General features: G+C 42.5%; 1 protein-coding gene and 1 long non-coding RNA gene across 9 annotated transcripts; one reads left to right on the top strand and one right to left on the bottom strand.

Annotated features, from left to right (window-relative positions):
- Positions 1–92: 92 nt before the first annotated feature.
- Positions 93–10,122, top strand: LOC124240989 (uncharacterized). Its single transcript, XR_006889068.1, has 2 exons — positions 93–590; positions 9,844–10,122. It is a non-coding gene; the product is annotated as an uncharacterized LOC124240989 (long non-coding RNA).
- On the bottom strand, positions 3,350–27,122 carry LOC124240988 (nucleolar protein 8-like). 8 transcript variants are annotated; one of them, XM_046664397.1, is made up of 17 exons: positions 26,967–27,122; positions 25,790–25,956; positions 25,169–25,231; positions 23,672–23,750; positions 22,152–22,287; positions 21,566–21,634; positions 18,043–19,896; positions 16,537–16,650; positions 15,930–16,052; positions 15,554–15,644; positions 12,405–12,543; positions 11,603–11,680; positions 7,130–7,401; positions 5,522–5,648; positions 4,881–4,951; positions 4,223–4,302; positions 3,350–3,621 (listed from the first exon to the last, which is right to left on the bottom strand). In XM_046664397.1, exons 2-17 carry the CDS (start codon positions 25,926–25,928, stop codon positions 3,568–3,570), a joined length of 3,489 nt encoding a protein of 1,162 aa, XP_046520353.1. In that variant the 5' UTR covers positions 25,929–25,956; positions 26,967–27,122; the 3' UTR covers positions 3,350–3,567. The 8 variants fall into 8 exon arrangements, with proteins under 8 accessions (XP_046520353.1, XP_046520358.1, XP_046520357.1 ...); XM_046664402.1 differs by having other exon boundaries at positions 25,790–25,959; positions 26,967–27,118; XM_046664401.1 differs by having other exon boundaries at positions 26,851–27,115.
- Positions 27,123–27,380: the final 258 nt, after the last annotated feature.

Raw genomic sequence — 27,380 nt, 5'->3', positions numbered from 1 at the left:
CGCCGACACCCACCAACAAGCAGAGTGCCGATTGGCCGCTCGTACCGGACACGCCCCCGGGCCGTGCCGCGGTGCGTGCCGGGAAGGGGTCCGCGGGGCTCCGGGCCGGCGACGGAGTGGCGGCGCGCCGTGGCCTGGGCGCTGCGTCCTGCCTGAGTCGAATCCAGCGACGTGGCCCCGAGACTCACGTTGCGGAGCCGCGAGCGCGCGGTCCTCGGCTGCGCTCCTCGGCGGCAGGCCCGGGAGTGGCCCACGCTCGGGCTGTTTCCGGTGCGGCTGACCCTGACCGTCACCCCGGAGTCTGCAGGGAGGCAGGCCCGGGCCGCACGCCAGGACCGCGGGGCTCTGGACCGGCGCTGTACCAGCGTGCGGGCGGCCCTGCCGCGCGCTGACTCCCGCCCGCCTCCCTGCAGAGCCCTAGCTCCGTCCCTGCACATCGGCCGAGAGGAGCCGCAGCGCGCGGTCGGCGGTGCTCGGGGCAGCCTCCCGTTGTCTTTCAGGGCCACCCGGGGAGCTCTCCTGGATTTTACTGCAGAAAGTACGGTAAAGGGCCATGTGGAGAGAGAAAACAGAAACGAAGGAGGTGCTGAGTAAGCACTTTAAAATTACTGTTTCCTGTAGTGAAGACAAAATTAGTTTGCTTATTTATCTGCTTACTTAGCACTGCTGTGTATCTGCCTGGCACCCTCCAGATGTGCATTCATTCAGTACTCATTTATGGTCTAGGAACAAGTGTCAGGAGTTAGAGGAAGGGGTTTCATGTCCTGTTTCTAAGGGGTAACTCTCCATTCAGTAACTTAATTCACTTGAACATATATATTTAGTAGTTGTGTATCTTCAGCTTATTAACTGGAAGTACTTGGCATGTGTTTTGTTTTGCATTCCTCAAGTTGCCACCTTGTTCAGGTAGTTCATTTTTATCATTTGTCCAGACAGTCCAAAGTAGACCAGGAGAGCTCCCAGACACGTGTCCAGGGAAAAAAGGTGGAGTTGACAGGTCTGATTATTTAAAAACTGGACTGAGAAACATTTTATGGTACTGTTGGAAGGTATGGGAAGACTAAATCTAGAAAAAAGTTGACGAGTGAAAAGAAGAGATTTTAGGAAAAGTTAAATGTGGTCAAAATATATAGTTGGATTAAAGAGCTGGATCCTCATTTTCACAGTAGGAAGTCATTAGGTAATGTCTAAAAGTGAAAAACCAAGAAATCAAGCATAAGCATATTGGGTAGAAATATGGAGATAAGTATCAGAGGAAACAGAATTATTGAAGGTGCTTGTATCTGCAGAGCAGGAATGGGGATGGGCAAGGTTGCCTGATGTCATTTATTTGTCTGCTTTGGAGATGAAGGGTGTGACATTTAAAGGTGGCCACAAGTTCTTTGACACTCCTCCCACGACTGAGACGTGAGTCTGTGTACCCTCCCTGGGAGTCTGGGTGGGCTCAGCCGTGAGAGACTGACAGCATCTGCTTCCTGTTCTGAAACCTAGTTGCTGTGCTGTGAGGAAACCCATGGACAGGCACTGAGTGAGCAAGCCATCTTAGAAGTGGTTCTCCCGGCTGGCCCCATGGCCCAGTGGTTAAGTCAGCGCGCTCTGCTTCGGTGGCCCAGGGTTTCACTGGTTCAGATCCTGGGTGTGGACCTGCCACTGCTCATCAAGCCATGCTGAGGCAGCATCCCACAGAGAAGAACTAGAAAGACTGCAACTAGAATATATAACTGTGTACAGGGGGATTTGGGGAGAAGAAAAAAAAAGAGAGAAAGACTGGCAACAGATGTTAGCTCAGGGCCAATCTTTAGAAAAAAGAAGTGGATCCCCAAGACTTAGAAGCAACTTAAGTGCCCATCAACAGATGAATGAAGATGTGGTATACATACACACACACGAGAATACTACTTAGCTATAAAAAAGATGAAAGTTTGCCATTTGCAACGTGGACGGACCTTGGTGGTAGTATGCTCAGTGAAGTCAGTCACACAGAGAAAGGCCATTACAAGACAATTGTATGATTTCACTCACACGTGGAAGATAAAGACACACAAAGATACGGACAACAGACTGGTGGTTACCAGAGGGGAATGGAGCAGGGAGAGGGTGAAAGGAGTAAAGGGGCATATGTGTACAGCGATGGATAATGACTAAACTTTTGGTGGTGAACACGATGCAGTCTATACAAAAGTGAAATTATGATGATGTACAGCTGAAGTTTATATAATGTTCTAAACCAATGTGACCACAATAAAAAATAAATAAAATTGAAAAAATAAAAAGAAGTGGATTCTCTAGCCCTGGCTGAGCTACTCCAATGACACTACATGGAGTAGAGATGAGCAGACCCTACTGAGTCCTGACCAAACTGCTTATTTGTGAGCAAAATAAGTGATTGTTACTGGGATGGCTTGTTATACAGCAACAGATGAGAAGGTATAAATGTAATCTACATGAAGAAAAGGTGGAACATTTGGACTATTTGTCCTGCTGAGTGGTTCCATTCTCCATGAAGCCTGAAGTCTTGAAAACAGAAATCCCAAATGACTCTTCAGTTACTTAGTCCCTTAGACCCTGTTTATTAAAAAATGCGTGTCCTGAGCACCTACTATGCGCTAGACACAGTTCTAGGCAGTTGGGACATAACTGGTTAAGAAACCAGATGACATCCCAGCCCTCATAGTTTATATTTGATCAAGATGTACATCAATAAATAATTTCAGATATACACATTGTAGCTCAATGATATTCCCTTGCGTCTGTATAACACAATTTTGTACAGAGCCCAGTCTGATAGGAGGCTATATATCTGTCTTGAATCCTAACCAGGTTGATTTAATGAAGTATTAAATCTGCTTCCCTATCTGGACTCAGGGTCCTGACTTCTAACTGTGACTACATATCTGTCAGACACTTGGCTTTTTTCATAGGCCTCTGGTCTGACGAGAAGTTTGGGATTGACAGGTCTGCCTCCATCAATTTCTGGAGGCCAAGGACAGGAAAACTGCATTTGGCATTCTTTTCTGGTCCTCACAGAATTCACCTATGATGCTGGTCTGAAATGTCCTGCATTTCAGTTGGCTCTTCACCAGAACACAAGTACGGAACTTAGGGCTGACTTACATTCAACCTTGTAAACAAAAATGAAAAAATGGAGGTGAGGTATATTTGGTACAATCAGAAATAAATATTTCAAGTAGTCTATAATTCACACAAAGGATAACTTGGAAAATAAAAGTGCTCTGACCCATATATTTTAAAAGGCTTTATGTAAACCTTGCATCAGAAGATGCCAATTAGTAACTGAGGATGGAAGGCACAGAGATTATATACAAAAGTATTTTGAGGGACTATCTTGTGCTTCATTTAAAAAAAAGTTCAGTTTAATTTTTTGAAGTAATTGCTTAGGAAGACAGACAGAGGAAATCCATAGAAAAAGACAGCAACCAGAATGGAGTATCCACCAGCCAGATTCTGAACAGTCCTTCACTCTGATTGTTCTTTCTCAGCTAAAATTTTCTGGATCATTCAATTTCCATGGTGAGCCTTGTTCACATTCCATATCAATACTGACACTTAGGATTTTGGTTTCACTCTCCTTTTGGCATCTTTATGTTTCTTCTGACAATCCTAGAAAAATAGAATATCAAAAGCTCTTACATGCCACAACTAGAAGGACCCACAAAACTAAAAAATACAGAGCTATGTACCAGGGGGCTTTGGGGAGAAAAAGGAAAAATAAAATGTTTAAAAAAAAAAGCCTTTGTTTAAAATAAATGTAAATCATTTTCAAGGTGTTAAGTATCTATAAAGTAAAATTTAGGTTATTCAGTGTCAGGGCTGTGGAAGCCATTTTGGAAATACTCACTTGGAATGAACAGGGAACACTCCAACTTTTGGCTTTTAAATGTTTACAATTGAAACTGTAATTCAGTCTTTCAATCTCACGACTTCCTATTACTTACTGAGCATGGCTGGGACTTGGACCAGTCATTCAGTGGTGTCTCTCTTCAGCCTCCTCACCTGCACCATGTGCGGGTTCAATTAGACAATCTCTAAGTTCCCTTCCAGCACTATGATTCTGAGTGTTTAAATCATGTTCTCAGTTGTGATCCTTTCTGTCTTGAGTTTTACACTTTATTCCCATATTCTTACACCACACAAATACTAACACAAAGATAACACTATATCTATTTTAGGGGACAATCAATATGGAGATACAATTACTCACCATACGCAAGTTGTTTGTTCTGGCCTCCCAAGAACTACTGCTAATATTACTTCCCACTCCTCTCCAGAATAAGGCAGAACCTACCAGGGGAAAATCAAAAACAATGAGGCAGCAAATTACCAAAACAGACAATATTCTAGTGCTGGCATTATCAAGGTCTTCAAGTCTAGTGAAGACCTCCCCCCCGCCATTATTCTAATTTTCAAAAATATTTCATGTGTTTCTTACAGAATGAAAATGTAGAACAGTTAGGACTCTACTGTTTATATTCCATTTACTGTTATGTAACTTGCTTTCTGTTTGTCTTAGGCTCTAGGAAATGAAGAGTTCACCAACAGCCCCAGAGTTTTCACATGAACTTTCAGGGTACTAAAAACTTAGGAGTTTTGTATGTGTAGCGTCTAAGAAAGTCCCTGGAACAAAACAAGCCCTTGATGATAATGGTGGTGAGGGAGGGATAAGTGGGAGCTCTCCGTCCTCCAGAGCTTTACAAGTCAACAGGCATCAGTCTAAAAGGGGCTAACCCACATGACACTGCAAAGGGTCAGACGTTTCCCCAAACAGTTCTTACTTGGACGCATGTTGCTGTATCAGAATGCGCAGTGGTGAGAGCCCTACTATTACTGTTCTCTACCACTTAATCAAAAAATGGACTTACCGTGAAGTCTTTCATCATTCTTAGAGAAAAAGAAAAATCTAGTAGTCTCTTTCTCAGGTAATGATACTTCTCTGAAGTGAGAGAGAGAGAGAAAGATTAGTTGGTTAACTTCAATATTTAAGAAGAAATGTTTAGATTAAAAACATAAATGAACTATTCTTTAAATACATCTGCTCTGTGCTTTGCTCATTCTGCCCTGAGTTAAAGTGACCCCAACCCTCTCTCTAGTCAGCATTCTCCTCTTCTACCTGAAGCTCAGGTAGCGAAGACTCCTTTAAGTACAAGCTCCATCCTCCCCAGACTGGCTGCTGTTACTTGCACCCACCACTGCTACCCCATCTGCCATTGTTTCCCGTGAGGACAGCCAGCCAGTGCAGCATCCTCTCTCCAGAGCAGGGGCTTCAGTGTCAGGTGCTCTCCTCCTTGTGCACAGTCACACGCCCCACCTAGAGCTCTCCGAATCTCAAGGGAAAGGAAACATGCTCCCCATTACAAAAAGGCTAGAGGACTCTCTAAAGGAGCTGAGAGAAGAAAATTGTCTTGAGAAGATAAGCTTGGATACTTCCATAATATTTCTAAAGCATGTCTAACTCAGATTTTACAAATTATGAAATATACCTGCAGAGAAACAAATTACTTACCCAGGGCTGGGCTTTGTCTCATCTGTTTCTTCAGTAACATTGTCCTCTTCTGAACTGCTGTCTTGGAAACGAGGGGCTCCCTGCCAGGCAATCTTACCAGGCTTCAGTGTCTCAACACTATAGGTCTCTGTATTGTCATGACGACAAAAGATGACAGGACTGTGAACAACCAAGTATTTCTGAACACACACCTTTGATTACGTTCACCATGCACACATTTATCTAAATTTCCAATGTCTTAATCATTAATTTAAAATAGGTAGTATCTTTTCAGATTTTTCAATATTAATTGAGGTTTTTTTTAGCATTCCTAGGTTGATCTGATAAGAAATACAGTAATACTACAAAAATATATAAAAACTAAAGGTTTATGAATGAGCAACATAGTTTAAAACAAACGAAATAAGTGTGGCACCTACTGCTAGCATGAGAAGCCTAAAATATAACACAATGCAGTGAAAACTGATTTCCCTCCTGCTTATTCATAAACAAGAAAAGGAACATGTTTATATTTTCAATTCCCAAAACCTCTGTCTAGAACTGCTGAAAAAGCTACTGCTATAAGATGTGGACAATCACGTCACGAGTTCCCCAAGTTTCCCAAATACTTAAAGCTCATCTCCCAGGCTGCCAAGGAGTCTTAGCACTCGTTTCAAGGCCAATTCTCACACTTGGTTCTCAAAGTTAGAGATGAATTATAGTCACTATTCGTTATCATGCCAACTTCGTTCAACAGTGGAGGACTGACTCCAGTACTCAAATGGACAGCAGAGCAAGAGAATAAAGCAGAGCACAGCACAGGATCTACTGTTGTCTTTAGAACAATTTTTGAAAACTACTAGATTGTATCTCCTGTTGGAGTACCAAAGAGCTGGCATTTAATACTAATCAGCTAAACAAATGGATGCTATTTAACTGCTGGTCTTTAAAGTGGAATCCATTGTGGTAGGTGTGCATGTATTCTGCTATACAGGCACATCCTGCTTTTCACAGTGAACTTCCAGAAAAGCTGCACCTCCACCGTGAACACCAGGTGAGAAGCAGCCTCCTAGATAACAGGTGTTTCTAACTTTTGGCCCAGGTTGGCCTTCAGAAGTAAACCTACTGAAAGGAAATGCAAAATTGTACACAACGGTGTTTATATTGTCCTTTAGGTTCTGGCAAATCTCCAAGGATAAAGTTTGAAACAACTGGCATATTGATGACAGCATATTTATATAAAGCCAGGGGCACCTATCTCTTGCCCCACCACACAGCACTGGCTTTCTGTAAGTCATAGCATCTCCAACTGCATAAGATACGAAGCTATTTAAATATATGATTTCCATGCTTCTTCAGGACTATTTCTACTCAACAGAAGAAGGGATGCCACACGTTATTCTCTGGCTTCCCTTCACACGGCAGCTAGCTAGACATCTCCCTTAAATGCAACAATACTTTTTAAACACAGCTCCAGTCATGTGTTTATCGTCACATAATACTGAACCTCATAATGTTTATCTAGGTTGAAGACAGAATCCCTTCAGCTAATGTTAAATTATTACACTTAATGCAAACTCAGTCAATTAAGTTCAAACTGCCTGAAATGAAAATTTTTTTTAAAAGTACCTTCCTTTACATCTTTAGAGTCTGCATCAAAAAAGGAGAAAGTGAATCCACCGGGTTGTTCGGCCCCAGTGGTCAGAGCTGCAGGGTCATGGACTTCCTCAGCCTTCTCCCCACCACAGTCCTCGTTCCAGGGCACGGCATCCTCCTTTGCACTGGCATCTTTTGTAGTTTGGAATATGTCTTTTAAATCCGTAGCAATGTTATAATACATTTCTTTAGACACTTCAGGTAGCTTCTCAGTTTCCTCCCTTTTCTTCTTCCGTTTTGCTTTACTGCATTGACATATACAGACGTGCAACACAAAGAAACATTCAATTTTGGGAAAATATCCAGAAATCAGGAAAGGAAAAACACCGTGGATAACTTTAATTCCATCCTTTCAACAACCAAGAGGATCCAAGAGGATTTATATAACTTCTCAAAAAAGGAGAATCATGGGGCTGGCCCAGTGGCATAGTGGTTAAGTTTGTGTGCTCTGCTCTGGCAGCCTGGGGTTTGCAGGGTCAGATCCCGGGTGCGGACATACACATTGCTCATCAAGCCATGCTGTGGCGGCATCCCACATAGAAAATAGAGAAAGACTAGTATGGATTTTAGCTCAGCACCAATCATCCTCACCAAAAAAAGAAAAAAATAGGAGAATCTTGACCAAAAAGCTTTTTATACACAAAACTATGTCAAACAGCTCTGAATACTAAACATAAACCATATTCTCCTATCTTACCCTCTGAATTATATTTCAGAAATTACACCTAAGATATTAGCTTTAAGTAAGAAAATCATTTAATTGCAATGACCCTCAGCTTCCTCTTCTACAAAATGAACATGTTAAACCAGATGACTTCTAAGAACTTTTCAAATTCTAAAGTTCTGTGAATTTTATGAAACTGGCATAAAAAGACTTAGTTATAATTCACTCTTAGAAATGAATTATAAACATGCTAAGTCTAGTCTGTTTTGGAATGAAATTTTTATATTTTTATGTTACCATGCTCTATATTTAGGATTATGTTTTCTTCTTTGATCTTAGATGAAAAGCTACATGGCAGTTTCCAATATCAAGTTTTTAGCTAATAAAAGATTAAAATCCTTTTTCCTACTAGAGTCCACTCCATAGATTATGAATAATATCAGGCTAAAGTTCTAACTGTATTACTTAAAGTAATAAGTAACAAGATACCCTAAATGATCATCTTATTGGTGGAGGCTACCTCACAGGGAAAAACTTTTAACACTTCATTAAATAAACCAACTTGGTTAGTATTTAAGAGAGATATGCCTCCTATGAAACCAAGCCTATAAGGCAAATGACATGAAATTTAAGAAATGGTTTTTAAGTAAAGATCAAATCTAAGACTCTCAGGAAAACAAGGTCTAAAGCAGGTATTGGCAAACGACGGCCCACGGGCTGAAGCCAGGCTTCTGCCTATTTATGTATAGACTGCAAGTTAAGAATATTTTTTATAGCTTGAAGTGGTTGGAGAAAATAACAAGATGATTTCATGACATGCAGAAATTATAGGAAATGCAATTTCACCATCCTGCTAACAGTTTTACTGGAACACAGCCTCCCTCATTCATTTACGCGTTGTCTATGGCTACTTTTCTGCTACAAAGGCAGAGTGGAGTCATTGCGGCAGACTCCATCTGGCCTGCAAAGCCAAATGTATTTATTATCTGACCCTTAACAGAAAAATTTATAGACCCCAGTCTAAATATAAAACAAAAGCCTTCAAGACCCTCGATATAGCTCAGAAACTTCAATTGCTCAAATAGGGCTTCTAAGGAGTTTAAAGATATTCTTTCTCAGCAGTCTCATAGAAGCCCACAGTAAAAAATGGCTTATCTCAAAATGATTTGTGGGTTTGGCTTTTGTCTAACGGAGTGAACCCCAAGAAGATTCACAGAAGACTAACAAAGATTTTAAGAGAATTATATTAACAGAAACACCACTAGTTTGAACTGATATAATGAGACAGTGCACAGTGAAGAGGCTTTTGGACTCCTACATTCCTACAAGCAAAAAGCAGGAACATTACTCAGCTGCAAACACATGCTACCGTTCGTGGAAAAGGAAGGACGATCCAAAAGGCAGAGTCAAGAATCATGGAGAATTATTTCTAGGCCCTCAGTTCTAAACAGAGAGCTCCCAGCAGTTACCTGTCTAGAGTTCAGAGCTACTACGGAGCAGGGACTCCTCTGTGCCTCTTGTCTTCCTCTGCTGCACAGCAGTGCTTACGGTGGATATCCTATCCTTGTTCCAACACTGTTTGTTGGAGGAGGGGATGAAAACTAGTCTCTTCAGTTCACAGGTCTTCTGATCAAAAAACCCTGCACAGGTGCTGTACTCAAGGAACTACAGCAGATAAGCCTCATGTGTACCTAGATCTGATCTGGATGACAACATCCTGGGTTTTGGACTGATATTGTAAAGAGGTGAGACTTCTGGGGAGTCTAGGGAAGGTGTGAGCAAATTCTGCATGTGGCAGGAATAGGAACAATTTGTGGCCAGAGGTCAGATTGTGGTGGCTTTACTATGTCCAGATTCCTCAATACTTCTCCCTTTAAGAGGTGGCACTTAACCCCACCTTCAAAATATGGGTTGGACTCAGCGACTTGTTTCAAGAAAATGAAATAAGGCAGATGTGTCAGTGTGTGACTTCTAAGACTAGGTCATAAAATACACTGTGGCTTCCTCCTCCTTTCTCTTTTAGGTCACTTGCTCTGAGGGAAGCTGGCTGCCAGGTTATGAGGGCACTTAAGTAGCCTAATACAGAGGCCAACACAGTGAGGGACCAGCCAACAGCCATGTGAGTGACCCATCTTGGAAGGACATCACCCAGACTCAGCCAAACCTTTCAGAGACTAAGCCCCTGGCAACATTTTGACTGCAACCTCTCCAGAGACCCTGGCCAGAACCATTTAAAGAAGCTGTTCCCAAATTCTTAACTCACAGAAACTTTGAGACAATAAATGTTTGTGGTTTTAAAGAGGCTAAGTCTTGGATAATCTGCTATGCAGCAACAGACAACCACTACACCCTAGATATAAGTAAAAACAAATCTAATATATAAAATATCCCCCACTTATGTACTGTGTTCAATGTGCATTATCTGAAACAACATAAAAATTTTACACTGCGGGGAATATTTATGTTACCTCTACCTTGGTCTGATATGTGATTCTTTTTAAAAGAAAACTTTAATTTTGGAACAATTTTAGATTTACAGAAGAGTTGCAAAGATAGTACAGCATTCCCAAACAAACTTCACCTAGTTTCCCCAACGGTAGCATTTTATATAACTATGATGCAATTCTAAACACTAAAAGATTAACATTGGTATGTTACTATTGACTAAACTCAAACTTTATTCTCATTTCATCAGTTTCTCTACAAAAGTGTTTTTTTTGTTCTAGGATCTAATTCATGATACTTGCCTTTGTGATTTTTTTTTTTTTGAGGAAGATTGTTGCTGAGCTAATATCTGTGCCAATCTTCCTCTACTTTATGTGGGATGCTGCCACAGTATGGCTTGACAAGTGGCACTAGGTCCGCGCCTGGGATCCGAACCTGCGAACCCTGGGCCACTGAAGTGGAGCACATGAACTTAACCACTATACCACCAAGCCAGCCCTGCCTTTGTGATTTTAACAGTAGGAAAATGAAGGAATTAAACCAGCCAAGTTACTCGTTGCTTGATATATTCGCCATATTCATCAAAATGACAGCACATCTATACATAGGAAATAGAAGCTCCCAACACACTGGAGGTGTAGCAATTGAATGGTTGCCCCAGAAAGATGTCTGGTCCCTAATTCCTGGAACCTGTGAATAGTACCTTTTGTATTTGGAAAAAGGGTCTTTGCAGAGTAATTAAGTTAAGGACCTTACAGCCAATTATCCAGGATGATCCAGGTAGCCCCTAACGCAATCACAAGTGTTTGTGATTATACAATACAAACGAAGAAAGAGACACACAGAAAAGAGGAGGCCCTATGAAGATGGAGGCAGAGATTAGAGTGATGCAGCCACAAGCCAAGGTGTACCTTGAACTGCCAGCAGCCATCTGAAGCTAAGAGGGAGGCGTGAAATGGATTTTCCCTCTGAACCTCCAGGGGAACACAGTCCTTTCAAAAACCTTCATTTCAGACTCCTAGCCTCCAGAACTGTGAGAATTTTTGTGGTTTTAAGCTACCAAGTCTGGTAATTTGTTACAGCAGCCACAAGAAACTAATACAGGTAGGAGGCACCATCCTAGAGCACATACCGTCATTTACATGCATGAGCTCCTTTGTCAAAGGGAAGACCCTCTCTGCCACGTCTAATTCCACTCTGACTTTTCCCTCCCTTGGTCTTAAACTAAATGCAGTGTCGACCAATGGATGGGATATTGGTTACTACCTACTGTTCTCCTTGTCTGAAATGAGATTAATTCATCTGATCCTGCTACTAAAAGAAGTGGCTTGATTTACCTTTCTTTTGGTTTATCATCTCTCTTTCTTTCATAAGTGGCATGGTCATGCCGTGTTGGATCATAACGTATGATGTCCCTATGTAAAAAAAGGAGAGTGATAAGTTGAAACAGATAAATCAGCACAATAATACAAAAAATTAACAGCAAATTATAATTCAACACCACGGTGATTCCAATTTTTGAGCAAGATAAATCTACACAATATCAAAGAGTATCAGGAGCTTGTTAGAAACCACTGTATTTAAATTACCTAGTATTAAGTTTCCCTGGGTTTTTTTATACTTACATAGTTTTTTAATACTAAAAGTTATTTTAAGCATACTAAAGTATATAGAGATAAAATGATATACTATTGGATTTGTATAACATGTTTCAGTGGGGAAAGCAGGGCAAGTGAGGAAAGGTGTAGAAGAGGAGACTGGTCACATGCTGGTATGGTAGAAGCTGGGCGATGGTACAGGGGTTTCACTACACTGGTCTCCCTAAATTATGTTTAAAATTTTCTGTAAGAAACAGTTACATTTATGTAGTTTTACAGTTAAATTTAAGCCACTGTCAAACTGTTTCACTAATGGAAGCAATGCTGCTATGACATCTAAGTACATAAAGACAGAAATAATTTAAGATTCATTTCTTGAAGTAAATCTTTGGGTCAAAGGTAAATATATTTTTAAGAGTCTGATACACATGGCCAACTGCCCTCCCCAGGAAGTTTAAAATGGCCTAATTTTAAACTGAGTTCAAGAAGGCATTTATAGCAAAGGAAAACAGGATGGAATGGGATAGAACATAAACCATACTTAAATTTCTTAGCAGCTACCGATCCTTTGCTCACAGAATTGCTTAAGTTGATGTGCAAAACACTCTGCACAACATTTAGGGCTTTCAACTTCTCTGCAGCAAGCTCTTCTTCCTTGGCAGTTTTCTTTTCATTTATCTCTTAGAGGGAAAAGGATAATTAGTGATCTCTTGGCAAACATAACTTGAGAAGTCTCAATCATCAAATATCTATCAATCACCCAAACATATGCAAAGCACACTAAGATAGGAAGATGAAAAGTAAAGCCTAATTTTGCTAACCTCCCTATTTTCAGGACCCTCAACGCCACAGTGAATTCAGAAATTGCATGACCAGCAAACAAAAAGTTCCACTTCTGTTTGCAATTATGAAAATCAAATCTGGATTTAACGGCTTTCAGCATAAAGTCTAAAAGTTTTTTAGGGTAAAGACTGGCAAACATAGAGCAAGATAGTTACAAAGCTAAAGTGATTACAGACTCTTCGATTTTTTTAAATTCTAAAAATGTAATCTAAATTACATGTAAATCCAAAAATGAAAGATAGTGAAAGATGGTAATTTTAATGATTATTAATATGTTAGTAGATAGTTGTTTCAGCCTTTGATTCAGTAATAAATACATCAGGAAGAGAGTCATAGGCCCTCCACACAGGGGCATCATGGAACCCTATAAGCTGTTATCTTCAACTACTAGAAACAGACAAATATGAGAGAACAAAGTTAAACAGCTACTTTGGATTATAGACAGAAATACAAAAGAAGTCTAAGCCTTAAAGACCCTTTCAACCTCCTTGAGGATATAAACAACCAAGTAACAGAAACTAGAACAAGATGCTGATTTGAGTAAGTTCTGTACAGTGATGCCTCCAAAGTTTCTAAAAGTTCCAAGGAGGCAGAGATTATGTTCAACTGGATCAAGAAATGCTTTATAAACAGGCAGAATCTAAGGCAGGAGAGACAAAGTGGCTGCCTAGGGGTAGAAGGAGGGCATGCCAGGTGTAGGAAACAAAATGAACAGATATATTGAAGCAAGAAAGTGCAAAGAGTTTGCACTGCATTAGGTTGAACCACATGAAACTGCTAATATTCAACAACTTTTGACTCTGAAAAGCAGCATTTCAATTTCAACTTCATAATGACCATTAGGAAGTAGAACACAATGCTGGAAAGGGCTCAAGGTGTTTGTAGGCTGGCCACACCACTTATTTTGCAGGACAGTCTCCTCAATTCACAAAAGATTGTGCCTGAAAAGCTGCAAAGGAAAAAAACAAGGCAGAGGTTCTCTGTCTGCCCTGAGAATGGAAGTGCCATCCAGAGAAACAGAAGGGCCCAGAGGAGCTGAGGAGGTCGGCTTGGGACTTGCTGAGACCTCCTTGTTCTCACAGGAACGTCTCTGAGAAATAACGATCAGGCATTGAGAAAAGAACAGGTGGGAGCTCAGCACAACAGTCAGGAGGAAAGACGGCCCAAATCTGGAAAACACTCATGTCCAAGAGACGGCCAAAGCCACAAGGACTGACAGAAACTTGGGAGAGCCTACATCTGTAGGCAAAGGGAAAATGAGGAACCAAGAATTAAGAAGAAAATAAGGAAGTTATGATGCAATGGAAGCAAAGGGAAGAGAACCTTTCAAGAGGAAGTGGCTAACAGTGACAAATGCTACCAGCAGACTGAAGAGCTCAAAGCTTAAGAAAATGCCACTGCATTTGGTGAAGTGGTTGTTCACAGCTTTGAAGGGACACATACCAGAAGAGTTGTAAGGAGACAGACAGAAGTGGCAGAAGTTACGAAAGTATCCTCTAAATGCGGCTTCTAAATGCGGGCTATTCCCAAGGTTCTGCCATTCCTGTTTTCAACATGGAATTCTGAGTGAGAAGCTCAGAAGCATAAGCTTCTTATGGGTGTGGACCCTGGAGAATTTTCTCTCTCAACCCTGGTTTCCAGAAATGTGTAATACACGTAATAATCATCTCAAAGAATCGAGTCAAATCAGAGATTGTGTTCAATACAAAGCCAACTGCTTCTGAGTTTATTTTTATTTTTCAAGTTTAGAACTGAAAAACAGACTGGAGTAGCACCTTGAAAACTGACAGGGTTGAAGAAATGGCTTTTTGGGGACCTGAGACCTAACCATGTCTGTAGAAACAGGAAGGAGTTAGAAGGAAAGGGCAGGATGAAGAGATGCACATGAGAAAGGGGAGAACAGGAGGTATGAATGGGGGGAGTGAGATGCAGATTAGATGAACTCAGGAAGGACAGGAAAAGGAGTAAGGAGAGAAGTTCTGAGATTGGAGAGGGAAGGAGGGAGCTCACTCGAGGTGGCCGTCCTCTTGGTCAAGTAGGAGGTGTGGTCTTTCAAAAAGGATAAGAGTAGGTCTTATAAGGAAGTTTGGAACCAAGGCTGTGAAAAAAGCTTTAGGAAGTAAAAAGGAACAGAATTAGTATGCTTCTGATAGCATCATTACTATAAGATATATTCAAATAAGGATGAATTCAAGTAGAATGGCTTTCAACAGTACAGGGCTTTTAAAAACCTGCACCTAGCACATAGAGCGGAGGGAAGATGAACACTCTTCCTTTTAGAAAGCCAGGTGAGAGTTAAATATCTTCCATGGCCTCACCCAGACCTGCCAATCTACTGCCAAGGAGGGACCTCGCCTTCTCTCTTATGCCAGGGAAGGGACAGAGGAAGGTGGTGCCTTTAGCGGAAATTATCTATTCCTGTCCTTTCTGGCAGCGTCAAGTAATTAAAATTTTCTAAATAAATTAATATGTATGAACAAACTCAAGGAGTATTGAGTAAGCTAAACATTGGATCGTAAGCTCTGAAATTCAATGTCGTGAGGTACAGTTTCTCTCTCTCTATTTTTTGTTTCCCGAGGAAGATTAGCCCTGAGCTAACATCCGTGCCCATCTTCCTCTACTTTATATGTGGGACACCTACCACAGCATGGCTTGCCAAGCAGTGCCACGTCTGCACCTGGGATCCGAACCGGCGAACCCCAGGCCGCTGAAAAGCGGAACGTGCGCACTTAACCGCTGCGCCACTGGGCTGGCCCCCAGTTTCTGTATATCTTAAGTGAAGGAACTACATTTGGTAACTTCTCAGGGTCCCCCAGCTCTGACATCAGAATTGTTTGGACAATTTACCTTCCTGTTCCTCTTCACTGTCACTTTCTAGAAATCGGGAGTCCATGCGAAATCTGTCATCAGTGCCAAAGTGAGACTGCAAATGCATGAGCTGCACAGACAAAACACATACACAATTGATGACCATATTCCCAAGAAGTCACTTTGAAAGAAGGCCCTACAAGTGGATATCCCATGCCCTGAAATTCACTATATTAATGTTTGTATAACCTCAACTACCCTTGAACCAATGAGAGAGGGTCAAAGAGGACTCACTCCCAAAATAGACACCTAAACACTAAGGTGCAGGTCAAGGTCTGTCTGCATTCACCTAGATTTAAGGATGCTGTCGAAAAGTAAGGACACAATGCAGGTTTTATTTTCAGTCTTCACTAACCTTCTGTCCAGCTCTGCCCTCAAACTGAGGTTTAATTCTGAACCTGTTACTATCATCTTCGGAACCAGATTCCTCATCGTCGCTGCTGTCAAACAGCTTCCCAGATGCTCTACCCACGGACTCCTGTTACTCAGATGAAGACAAGACAGAAATGTTTATTAATAACTGATGCAATCAACACTTCCTTCAATATGTAATCTTCCCCCTCGTATTTAAGAAACAACAACCAAGGAGCATCTTCCAGGAAAGGATGAATGCTGGTTAGGATGGAAACTCCTGACTCTGTGATATATACTCGGCCTCTTGGGTCACGAATCCAGAGGCTCCCAAAGCAGCCTGGATGGGGGGTGGGGAACAGTTATTATGTGTGAGAACACCTTCTGCAGGGTTTCACTCTGCAGATGTGGGGAGAGATTCATGTGGGAGAAAATCTCCAAAGTCCCTGTAGTCTCCATGTGTGGTGGTCGGGGGAGTCCTGGGTCTCATCGTGGTTGCTGGAGGATTTTATGTTGAGCCTGGCAGTTGTGTGGAGGTCTTGGTATGCAACAGGTAGAAATGAATCTGCAAAGGTAGAAGAATGCCCACACGGGCATCCTGAACAACTTACTTTCACTGGTTCCATCCCCAGATGGCTTTGCTCCTGAGTGGATGCCTCCTCTGTTTCACTGTCACTGTCTGAACCAAAGATGATGTGTGTTGGCTTGTCCTCTGGATGACCATCCTAGAGCAGTTGTCAAAAGCATTACACCTTAAGACAACCCTTCATCTCCTCCTCCTGCCAAATCTACTGCCCATCCTATTTTCTTATCTAGTGAATGCCAACATCATCCACTTGTTTCCCAAGATGGAAACTTATGACTTCTCTCTCTATATCCAGTTGATCACCAAGCTCCATCAACTGGATCTTCTTGGTATCTTTTAAATATGTTCCCACTGTCACTGCCTTGCTTCTGGTTCATGACCTCCTACAGGCTGTCCCGGGTCCAGATCTGCCCCATTCGATTTGCTGTTCTCGTCACGGCCTGAACAACCTTTCCCAAACAGATGCTGGCAAACTGTTTCTGTCAAGGGCCAGAGAGTAAATATTTTAGGCTTTGCAGGCCACATATGGTTTCAGCCCTGCATTCTTCTTTTAAACCCTTTAAAAATGTAAAAACCATTCTTAGCTTGAAGGTTATACCAAAACAGGCCATAGGCCAGATGGCCTGCCAGCTGCAGTCTGCCTACTCCTGTTCCAATGTATAGCCAACTACTTCTCTTCCCCTTGGTTAAATTCTTCAGTGTTTTCACTGCCTTAAGAATAAAGTCCAACCTCGGTAGCCTCTTCACAACTTGCCCCTACTAATCTCTCTAGCCCCATTTCTTGCCACCTCATGCTATATACATTTTAGGAACACTGACTACAAATACTCACTTTTGGACAAACTGCTCCCTTAAAGAAGAATGCCTTTCTTCTCCCTTCCCACCCTCTTACTTCTGCCCAACCAGTTCCCACTGACCCTTTCACACCACACTCAGTTCAGGCTGAGGAAGCCCCTCCCCACATCCTCCTGCAGAGCTGGTGCTTCCGTGTGCTGCCAGGGCACACAGGCATACTGCTCTCTGCCTGTGGAACTAAACTGCGACCTTCTGCCCACTACACTATGACTCAATAACCACCTGAGGCACAGACCACAACCCTCATTCTATAAATCCAGCACTTACTGTGAAGGCCTGGAACCTCACATGTACCTAACGATTGTTCATAAAATGAATAAAGGCTCATTATAGTAAACCTTGGTAAGACAGAAATCATTTGGCAAGTGATTTCTATGTAAATTCAGACATACTAAGATGTATCACTTAACTATACCAGTTATAGCTTCTAAAGGAAAGGAAATTATGAAAAAACTTTAGATAAAAACAAATTAAAAACATCTTTAGTAAGCAGAATCCAGTCTCACTTCTTTTGGGATATACTAAAGGTATAGGGTGATAAAAGCTTCTAACTCAAGGACACAAAACACAAAACTGGTGGGTGCCAAGTCACTGAGCTCTACAGGGGCATGCTATGCTCATGGTAAGAAGGGAGGACTGAGAGCGCTTGGTAGACCCACACTGAACACACACTCACCACGTTTGCCAGAGCATCGTGAACCAGCTGCTTTTGTGCTTCTCTTGCTCGCTGCCTCGCCGCTAAGGCTGCCAAACGCTTCTGATTGTCTTCAGCATGCTTATCCTTAGCATTAACACTGGATGGACTTTTAATAGAAAGTGCGGGGTCAGTTTTGCTTCCTTGAGTGTCCCTCCTGGAGGCGGCCTCAGGCCATGTCTCAGGGGCTGTGCAGCTGCTCAGATCTGGCCTCTTTCTGGAGCCCTCTCCTGTCTTTGCTGTCCTGTGGCAACAGTCTTCCTCAGAGCCTATCTTTGGAGTCTTTGCACCAAGACTTAAAGATTTCTTACCTGTTAATGGCAAAAGACTAGAAACAGGATTTCCACTTCTCTCTTCTGAACTGTTAGGGGACACCACCTTGTGATCCTGGCTCTTTTGAGGTTGAATATGGGTTGGATCATTTGCCTTCTTTGCATGTTGGAAAGGAGTCAGTTCACCTGATGAGCCATTAGCATACGGGGGCCCCAGTTCCATGAATATGCCACCAGGATCCTCAGGTTTCAAGCAATTCTGATCTTTAGTATTATTGTTAGAGGCAATGATCTCTTTCATGGATTTTTTCACTGATTCCTTTCCATAGAGACAGCCTATTCCCTTGAAAGCCTGGAATTTTGGCTTTAAGTTGTTTGCCTTTGGTTTCTGTTTTCCATGGGTGTTGTCTTCTTTTAAAAGGGAAGCCACAATCTCCCCAGGATGAATACACTGTCGACCTGTGTGGAGGCTACAGGGAGTCCTGCGGCTTTTGGAGGCCCTGTCACACTTGGTGGTGGTTTCCTGGCCATCGCTCTCAGTGTCTTCTTTTGGAGCCTCCAGGTCACTGCCAGCCAACTGTTCCAAATCACCTAAAGTGAGATTCACACGTGCACAGTTTCTCATCATGGCATTATACTCCTCATCGTCTTCAGACTCAGGTGATTCTGATATAGAATCAGCATTTTCACTGCTACTAAAGTCGGACGGAGACTTACAACCAAGAGGCTTAACTTCTTGACTGATGGCTAGCTCTATGTTGGTTTTTCCTTTGTGTACTTTAATACAATCATCAGAAGGCACATGGTTTTTTCTATTTTTCAAAGATTTCTTGTGTATAGACTTTTCCATTTGTGAAAATTCTGTACTGTTTTTGACCTTCCTGACATTTTTTTTCATTGCAATGATTTCATCTGTATCTCCTGAATCACAGTCACTATCATTTCTCAAAACATCTTCACTATCAAGGCAGGAGACATTATTTTTGATGCCTAAACCTGATAAAGAATGAAGTTTGTGAACATCTGATTTGAAATCATCCCTAACAACTTCAAAGCGATCATCTTCAGATTTATTTACTGAAGACCATATAGCTCTCTCTTTTTCCTCTCTTGCAATCATTAGTCTTAATTCATCTTCAGAATCGATATCATCATCAGACAAGTTATTTCTGTTCCTGGTGGTCTCCAAGCCAGAAGTCTGAAAAAATACATGTTTAAGTTTCTGGCTCTCAGAATCAGGTACCTGGGGTGATTTAGGCAGAGTAATGAGATCACAGGGTGTTTTCTGTGCTGCCTGTTGCTGTGTTGAGGATAGACTCTCCATTACCCTACTGGGTCTTAGTCTCATAGCCAGAGATGCAGTGGAACTCTCATCCTTCTGCACTGTTATCATCTTCTTGGGAGGGCTGTGAAAGTCAGAGAACTCTCCTCGCCGTTTCTTACTCATAGGATCATTTCCTCCTTCCAGTTCCCAAGTGAGGTTGGATATAGGGGTGGCATTTGTGAAATCCTCCCCTATCTTCTTTAAGTTGTGGCAGTATTTTGATGGATCATACTTTATGATGTTACCAAAAGTCAAGGAACAAAACAAAGATGCTAGGTTTTAGGAAAACCTATCAATCTGGTGAAGTAACAGGAATACTGTTTAACCCTCAGTTTCCTGTCAGACAAAACAAGGACTTCACTAGGTGACCACAGGGTCTTTGAAATTGAGTTTTCTATGCCATGTCCAGAGTTAAAACCAAGCACCATTAGTATTAATCAGAAGGAATTACTTGGGTTGTACATAAGTATTACAGCAAACTGATTCAGATTTTATTCTAGATACAGAGGCCCCAAGAATGTTTTCTGTAAATCCGAGAAATGCATCCACTGAGCTGATACTCTAAAGCAGAATACAGAGGGGAATCCACAGGAGTACAGCTAGACACTGCGCACCCTTGAGTCTCCAATTCTTTTGGCCATTCCTGTCTTCTTGATACTGACCCATCCTAACTCTGATTCTCCTAGCTCAGTAACATCCATTTTACATTCTACTCACTGTCTGTAGTACATTCTTTAGGTCTTTAACAGAAAGTTAGTAATTCTTTACCAGGCCTGTTATCCAGAAAGATTCTTGTTGATGTCAACACACTGTGATGACAGTTGGCATTTGCTGATTTCCTAAAACGTGTAAATAGTCAAGTGTAAGTTGCTTCAAGCTATTACTCCTGAAAAGTCTCTGTTCATTTAGTATCTACTGAACACATGCCAAATATGTGAGGTGTGCCAGTGTCCACTGTCTCTCAGCTTCACACTGTCTGTCAATACCCTCCTCTTTGTTCAGTGGCTGCCACTAGTGGGAAGCCGGCACGTGGAGAGGAAGAAAGAAGTCAGTGTTTCCCTGATTTTAGTGCCACTGGCAAGGATAGTAGAAACACCGGCTTTGGCCAGGGCTCCAGGGACCGCAGTGGCACAGTAGCTGTAAGCCATAAGAACATGCCCTTTCTGCTTCTCTAGCCCCAGGCTAGTGGTTTGCTGCAGTTATTAATCTCTGGACAACCTGACCATCATCAGCTTCTTGCTCCTCCAGCACTTTTAAACCAATTGCATGTATACATCTGCTCTGTTCGAAGTACCTGGAACTGCTTCTGCTTCCGACTGACACATGGTTGAAGCTACAGGATACCCAAGCCACACCCTCTGCCCACAAGTCCATGATGCTAGGAATCTGAACTCATGTCCTCAAGGGAACGGGCACTTGAATTTACTCATCCTGCATTCCATACTATTTCTCTACCCACCATTCTCCTGCCCGTCTACATACTTCAATCTACCATTTTCCTCTTTCCTATATTTTGTCTACGAATGTAAAACCTACCCCAATTCCTCCAAAGCCTTCTTTAACAAGGACCCTGTGTTCCCTCGCCCTACTTGAGCTCTTTTACCAATGGCTCTGAATCATGTCAAATGAAAGGAAGGACATATAAATTAAGATATGCTTCTTTGACAACCATTGTTTCTATCACTTACTTGCACAAAACCTTATCACATTCTCTCATTATTCTCTAACTGTCTCATACATGTAGGTGGGTAGGTCTTACCTTGCCTAGAAACTGGGAACATTAAAACTGTTAAACACCTAAACATTTACTGACAGAGGGAGGGAAATTCTAAAGGTAGGAAGTAAATTTCTCCAAGTATCAATCACTGTTAAATAACAGTTACTCTGAAAGGCCAATTTTGAAGGATATTTTACGTTTATGTTGATTCTTTAGGTGAAGGACAGGTAAGACTCTTCCAAATTTACTCACAACCCAATTCTAAAAGAAAAAAAAAGAATGTATTTACTATATATATCATAAATCTGAAAGATTAACCACTCTGCATAAATATAACTTTAAAAACATTTAAACTCACAGTAGGCCATGATTACTTTTGGGTTTAATCTTCTGAAAATGAAACATGAGTCCTCAAAAAAGTGTATAAAGAAAGAAAAGAGAAAGAAAAAAAAAATTGGGGCAGCTATCAATCCCATATAAACTATGTAGGATGCCACACAAAAACACCCGCCGTTAAGAAGGCAAACTTGGATCTGCCTGTATGTCTCGCCTTTGTCCCCTGGGAGACCTGCCTCCATTTGAGTTCCTGATTTCTCTTTGTAAATAAGGGGAAAACTGTGCTTACCCAAGGGCTGTAAGGCACTTTGAAGACTATAAGCACAGTACATTAACTGCTTCAAAGCAAGGGAAAAAAACAACTGCTTTAGACCTGCTGCCCAGGCTTACAGGGTCTCAAGAGTCAGTTCCTGGGCTAGTCAGGCCACCAGAGAAGACTCACTTTGTGACCTGGTACTTCTGTCCCAGGCACAGCTTTCACATGGAAATCCACCACTCCCATCTTCTCCAACAAGCTGGTGTTGCCTGTTCTTGATTTTTCCTTCTTTGCTTTCGCTTCTTCTCTCTCTTGGGCCAATCTGGATCAAAGAGAAAATATAAATAAAGGAGTAAAAATAACCAATCATGCTATTAACAGTGCATTCGGGGTTTTTTTTTTTTGATACTATAAAGCTGTTTAACTTTATAGTGATCGTTTAGGGTCTCTCAGTTTTTCCCTTTCAACTTATGCACTTTCGCATTTTATCTATCCTCAATCCCCTCACTGTTCTTCATGAGGAAGAGGTGTCTTTCAGAGCCCAATCTGCCAAGTCCCGATTACTTCTACCCTCATATCGAAGAGAATGCAGAATGCAATCTCAACCTTCTGATTCAAACTCCCCCACCTTATAAGTCAGACCTGGATAACTGCGCTCACCAGTCCTCACTGGCTTCTTCACCTCTCATCTGTCTCCTTTACGTTCCACCTTCCACAGACACTTCAAGGCAGCAGCACTGCATGCTCACCCTGCTCAGGACTGAGGCCTCAGTCCCTGTACATAGTAGGTACTGAAGCACTGCCGAATGAAAGTCCCATCACTAACCTGTTCACAGAGGCCTCCAGACGAAGAACAAAATCAAATTCTCACCTTTCTTACCAGACCACTCCCTCAAAACATGCCTCCAGTAGGCTGCCTGGCTCTTGTTTTAGACCTTAGTTTTCATTGTGCCATTTCCTTGGTCTAGAACAATCTTACTAACTCTCCTGGTCACTCCATCTATATATTCCTACAATGTTTCCTATTTTGAAAGCTCCCAAACTCATAATCTTTTCCCCCTAAGAATACCTTTAGAGATATTAATACTCTCTGACACTGCCTTGCTCTTAAATTGCTTGCATAATTAATCTTATCCCTCTCACACAGGGATTTCCTATTATCTTTATACCCTTGTATGACACTCACATTAATAGTCAAAATCAACATAAGCATTTGGTAGTGTCTATTAAAATTTTAAAGGTACATAACCCTATGACACAGAAACTCCCTTTTCTAACATAAACCCCAGAGGAACCCTTGCACATATGCAGGAGCCATTCTCAAGGGTCATCTATTAAAGCATGCAAAAGTGGAAACAGTCTAAATGTCCATTCATGGGGGATGACCAACTACACAATGGTACAGCAATTTTCTGAAATAGTACTAAAGAAGGCGGAAGATCTACATCACCACAAATGGCTGTGTTAAAAAAGAGGAAATAGTACATATTTTTATAGTTTAAAATGTACATACATAAATACATCACATTATCTTTTTTTGTTGGGGTCTGGGGTCACAGTTAAGAGAAATTTTAGCTCTACTTGTAATGTTTGAATTTGCTAAGACTATAACAGCATATAACTTGATAGTTCCAAATCAATTAACTGTATAAAACCATCTTCAATATAAAGAAATAGGTTTTAAATCCATATAAAGCAAATCTTACCTGTGCAAAAAACTTTCTTTTGCTAGCTGAATTTGTAGTGTTCCACCCTTCCATTTTGTTTTATTTAAGACAGACATACCTATAAAGTAAAGAATTATTACCCAAGTACATGACAACACAATAACACATTTCAGCATGTGCCTCTAAAATTATTCAGTACCAAGAAACGTAGACTTGTTTATCACAAAGAAATACAGAGGAAATAGAATGAAGACAATGAGACCTGGAGAGAGGCCCAGGTACTGGTCTCATCTTGACCACTTACCAGAGTCCTTACACTCCCTACCTCCCAGTGTTACTGCAAGATTCGAATGAGGCAAATGTGTACAACGTAAAGCAAGATTTGTCTATCATTTGTTTATAAAGTAACATCAGGAACCTCTGGTGAATGGCTGACATTTACTTAACGTTTCACTGTCATTTTCCATACCCAAACTATAAAACATTAATGTTATCTTTCTAGGGTGAATCAGAGGACAGTGGAATCTTGCAGCACCTCACTTTATTACCTTATACTAATTATCACTACACTAACTATCACTGTGTAACTTGCAAACAAATTAGGTGCAGGCAACTAAACTATGTCTCAACCGCTAGGCCCTTGTAGTTGCTTTTTCTCAGTACCTGCTATAGGCTTCCTTAATAACAACCAGTAACTGACAGACGTTTCTATTGGAGATACAATGCTAAGTGTGAAGGTATTACTCAATTTAATCTTCACAGCAGTATTATGAGGCAAGCAACATCTTTGTCATACATCAGATAAGCAAACTGGGGCTTCGAAGTTTAAATTACTTGTTACAGGTCACACATCAGAGCTGATGTATTCTTAACCATAACTTGTTTGTCATATCTATTTTCTCACTGAACAACAGACTAAATCAATTTCTTTTGCAAATGAAATTGCAAAAGGCTGATGGCCCTATTTCTCAGTATGTTTCCTTCTCAGCATCTTTTGACTTTTCAGCTTCTAAATAACTAGGATATATTACTGCATCAGTGGCAGTATGGATTATCTCCCTTTCCTTCTTCACTGAAGACCCTCATTTTGCCCTCAGCTTTACTAAACTTATCGATGCAGAGTTCATAACTTCAAGGATAGGGTCTCCCAAGGGTACACTCTAAAGCCTTCCAACAGCATTTAGCGGTAAGAATTAGCTGCCCAAGAAATGAACATGGTGGGGGAGGGTGGGTGTGGCATAATATCTAGTAGGATATGTGTAACAGTCAGTTTCTATGAAAGTTTGGTCTCTTCTCCAAAATATTTGAGAATACCATATTTGAGCAAACCCACGAGCAATGTGCTATATGTCTGTTGACACCAAACGGTATGAACCTAAACCTGCTAGGTTGTAGAATACTGAAATTTCCTTGATCATGGTTGACCCTCTGGGAGATTTGAAGTGGCTGTTGAGGTTTAGATTTAGAATGAAGTTATTCCAAGTTTCACAGTGACACGAATTGGCAAAGAGTACAAAAAATACATGACAATCTTACATTTTTTCAGGTCTGCTTCTGCTACCCTGATGTTGATATATGCAAAGACTTTCTGTAGGTTTCCTAAAAAAAAGAATAAATTTATTTAAAGTCTTATCCGGAGAATAATGTAAAAAATTATTAAGTTTCTAAGTTTAAAAAATGAACTCTTGGAAACTTCCTCTTTCAAAGAAAAACCTTATTTAGTCTTCAGTGGATATAAAGATTGCACTTTTCTAAGCATGATAATCAAAGTATTCCAAAAGAAAAGGGATAACAAAAAAACGTCAAGCAGCCAGTTAAGGAAACATTTTGACTGTCCGGATGTTAGTGGTATTTTACTCCATATGACACAATGAACATCAGAATGTTAACTCTGAAAACTGAAAGTTACAAGTTTTACAAATCAGATATTTTGGAATTCAGATTTTTTTTTTATTTCACAAATGTAATTCTGAGCTAGCTCCACATCATCCCTAACACCTCCGGGGCATGGGGCCGGGGACACACAACAGTGTCCTGTAAGGAAACACAGGGCACTTTCAGCGTGCAGGACTAACATTCACCTCTGGGGGGGTTCTTTGTTACATGACACTTAACCTGAGTTATACACGCCTTTACCCAGAAGGATTATAAACTCACCTTGCTCATCTTTCCGTGCGATGATCTCCACATCAGACACTTCTCCAAATCTGCTGAACTGATTTCGTAGGTCTGCCTCGGAGATGTTTGCGCCAAGGCCACCCACAAAGAGGCGCTTGGTCTCTCTGTCAGCTTTCATGAAGGCTGGGGCACACACTCAGTGTGTTCTGCTGGGAAAAATAACTTTCTATGTACGGCGAAGACTTCTTTCCCTTAGTTTTTCTCAAATCTAAAAAAACCCCAACTCCTTTCCCTGAACCTTCCGCCAGATCTGTCGCCTGGACCTGTGTGTTTCACCTCCTATGGTACTGCTTCTAAATTTTATCTCTGGAGATCCTGGTCAAGCCCCACCTCCGCGTTCTCCAAGAACGCCCCTTGGAACGCACCTCTACACACAGACACGGGGACACGCGGACGCTCCCCTTACACGACCACGTACTGCACTCACCCCTCCTCCTCTACTGATCCGTGTTGCTGGGCGTTGTCCCTTACTCACTTTAACAAAGGCTGACGGGAACGCGATGTGGCCGGTTAACATGCTCAAGGACAAAAGCTCTCCATCCCGAAGCCCCTCGGACACGCGAGAAGCAGGCAGCGTTACAAGTGCACCAGTGTCACGACAGAGGAGCGGGCACACCGCGCGCCAGCCTCGCCGCAAGCGGCAGCGCGACGCATCCCGCTTTTCAGAGAGGGGGTCGGTCACTTTTGTAGCGCCCTTCGGGGAGTCAGCGGCGAAGCCACGGTTCTAACCCGGACTTAGTTTCAGAACTGTGATCCCAACGCTACACGACGGAGATCATCGGATGGAGAAGACGCAGGAAAACGTCCCCCGGGGCCCGGGACCTGAGGCCCGCCAAGCGCTCTCCAGCACCCGCAGGCGCCGACGCCGCTCCCCGCGCGTCCCCAAGGGCCTGCAGCCTCCTCCCGCACGCGCCCCTAGAACGAGCCGGAGGCCCAGAGCACGGCCCACATCCTCCTGGTGGCCGCCCCCAATCTACACACCACAGCCTTCTTCCTCCCGCAGACCCGAGACGAGGAGGGAGCGAGGCGCCGCTGCTCACCACGCCGCGTCCAAAGCCAGGCCGCCTCCGCCCCAACTTCCAGTCACGTGTCCCACCAGGCACCGCCTCTCTTCCTCCCGACTTGACTTTCAGCCCCGACTCCTACGGTTCCGTACCCACACTCCGCTCCGAGGGCTCTTTAGCTTGTCTCCCGTCCTTTGGGAGACTGCGATGCCTCCCCTACTCTGCCCTCAAGGTCCATCGAAGATCTCAAGCCCAAACTCCGGCATTCGTACCGCAGACGGTTATCAACCGGCGTTCCTCGACCCGGGACTACGGCGGCGGAAGAAAGGCAGCGGAAGAAAAATAAAAAGGCCCCGGGTTCGCGTGGTCCCGAGCCGCCTCTTCGTGACGTCACGTCCGGGCTGCTCCAAGGCGCCACCAGCGCGGGGGGCGCGGCCGGCGCTCGGGCTCCGGGCTGGCGCCGACCTGCTCTCTCCAAGCGCGGGGGCTTCGGTGACGGCTGCGGGGGGACAGCTGCGGCCACGTGCGCAGGGACGGCGTTGGGCGCGGGCCGCCGTGCAAGCGCG

Source organism: Equus quagga, chromosome 6, assembly GCF_021613505.1.
Source record: "Equus quagga isolate Etosha38 chromosome 6, UCLA_HA_Equagga_1.0, whole genome shotgun sequence".
Classification (NCBI taxonomy): domain Eukaryota; kingdom Metazoa; phylum Chordata; class Mammalia; order Perissodactyla; family Equidae; genus Equus; species Equus quagga.
The sequence above is the reverse complement of the archived record's forward strand: the minus strand, read 5'-3'. Positions and strand labels throughout refer to the sequence as shown.

Coding starts and splice junctions, on each gene's coding strand:
- LOC124240988 (XM_046664397.1), bottom strand. CDS start 25,928: ATGAAAGCTGACAGAGAGACCAAGCGCCTCTTTGTGGGTGGCCTTGGC. Junction 16,053..16,536: donor TGGGGATGGAACCAGTGAAA/GTAAGTTGTTCA, acceptor TCTGAGTAACAG/GAGTCCGTGGGTAGAGCATC. Junction 12,544..15,553: donor CAGTGAAGAGGAACAGGAAG/GTAAATTGTCCA, acceptor TTTCCCTCTAAG/AGATAAATGAAAAGAAAACT.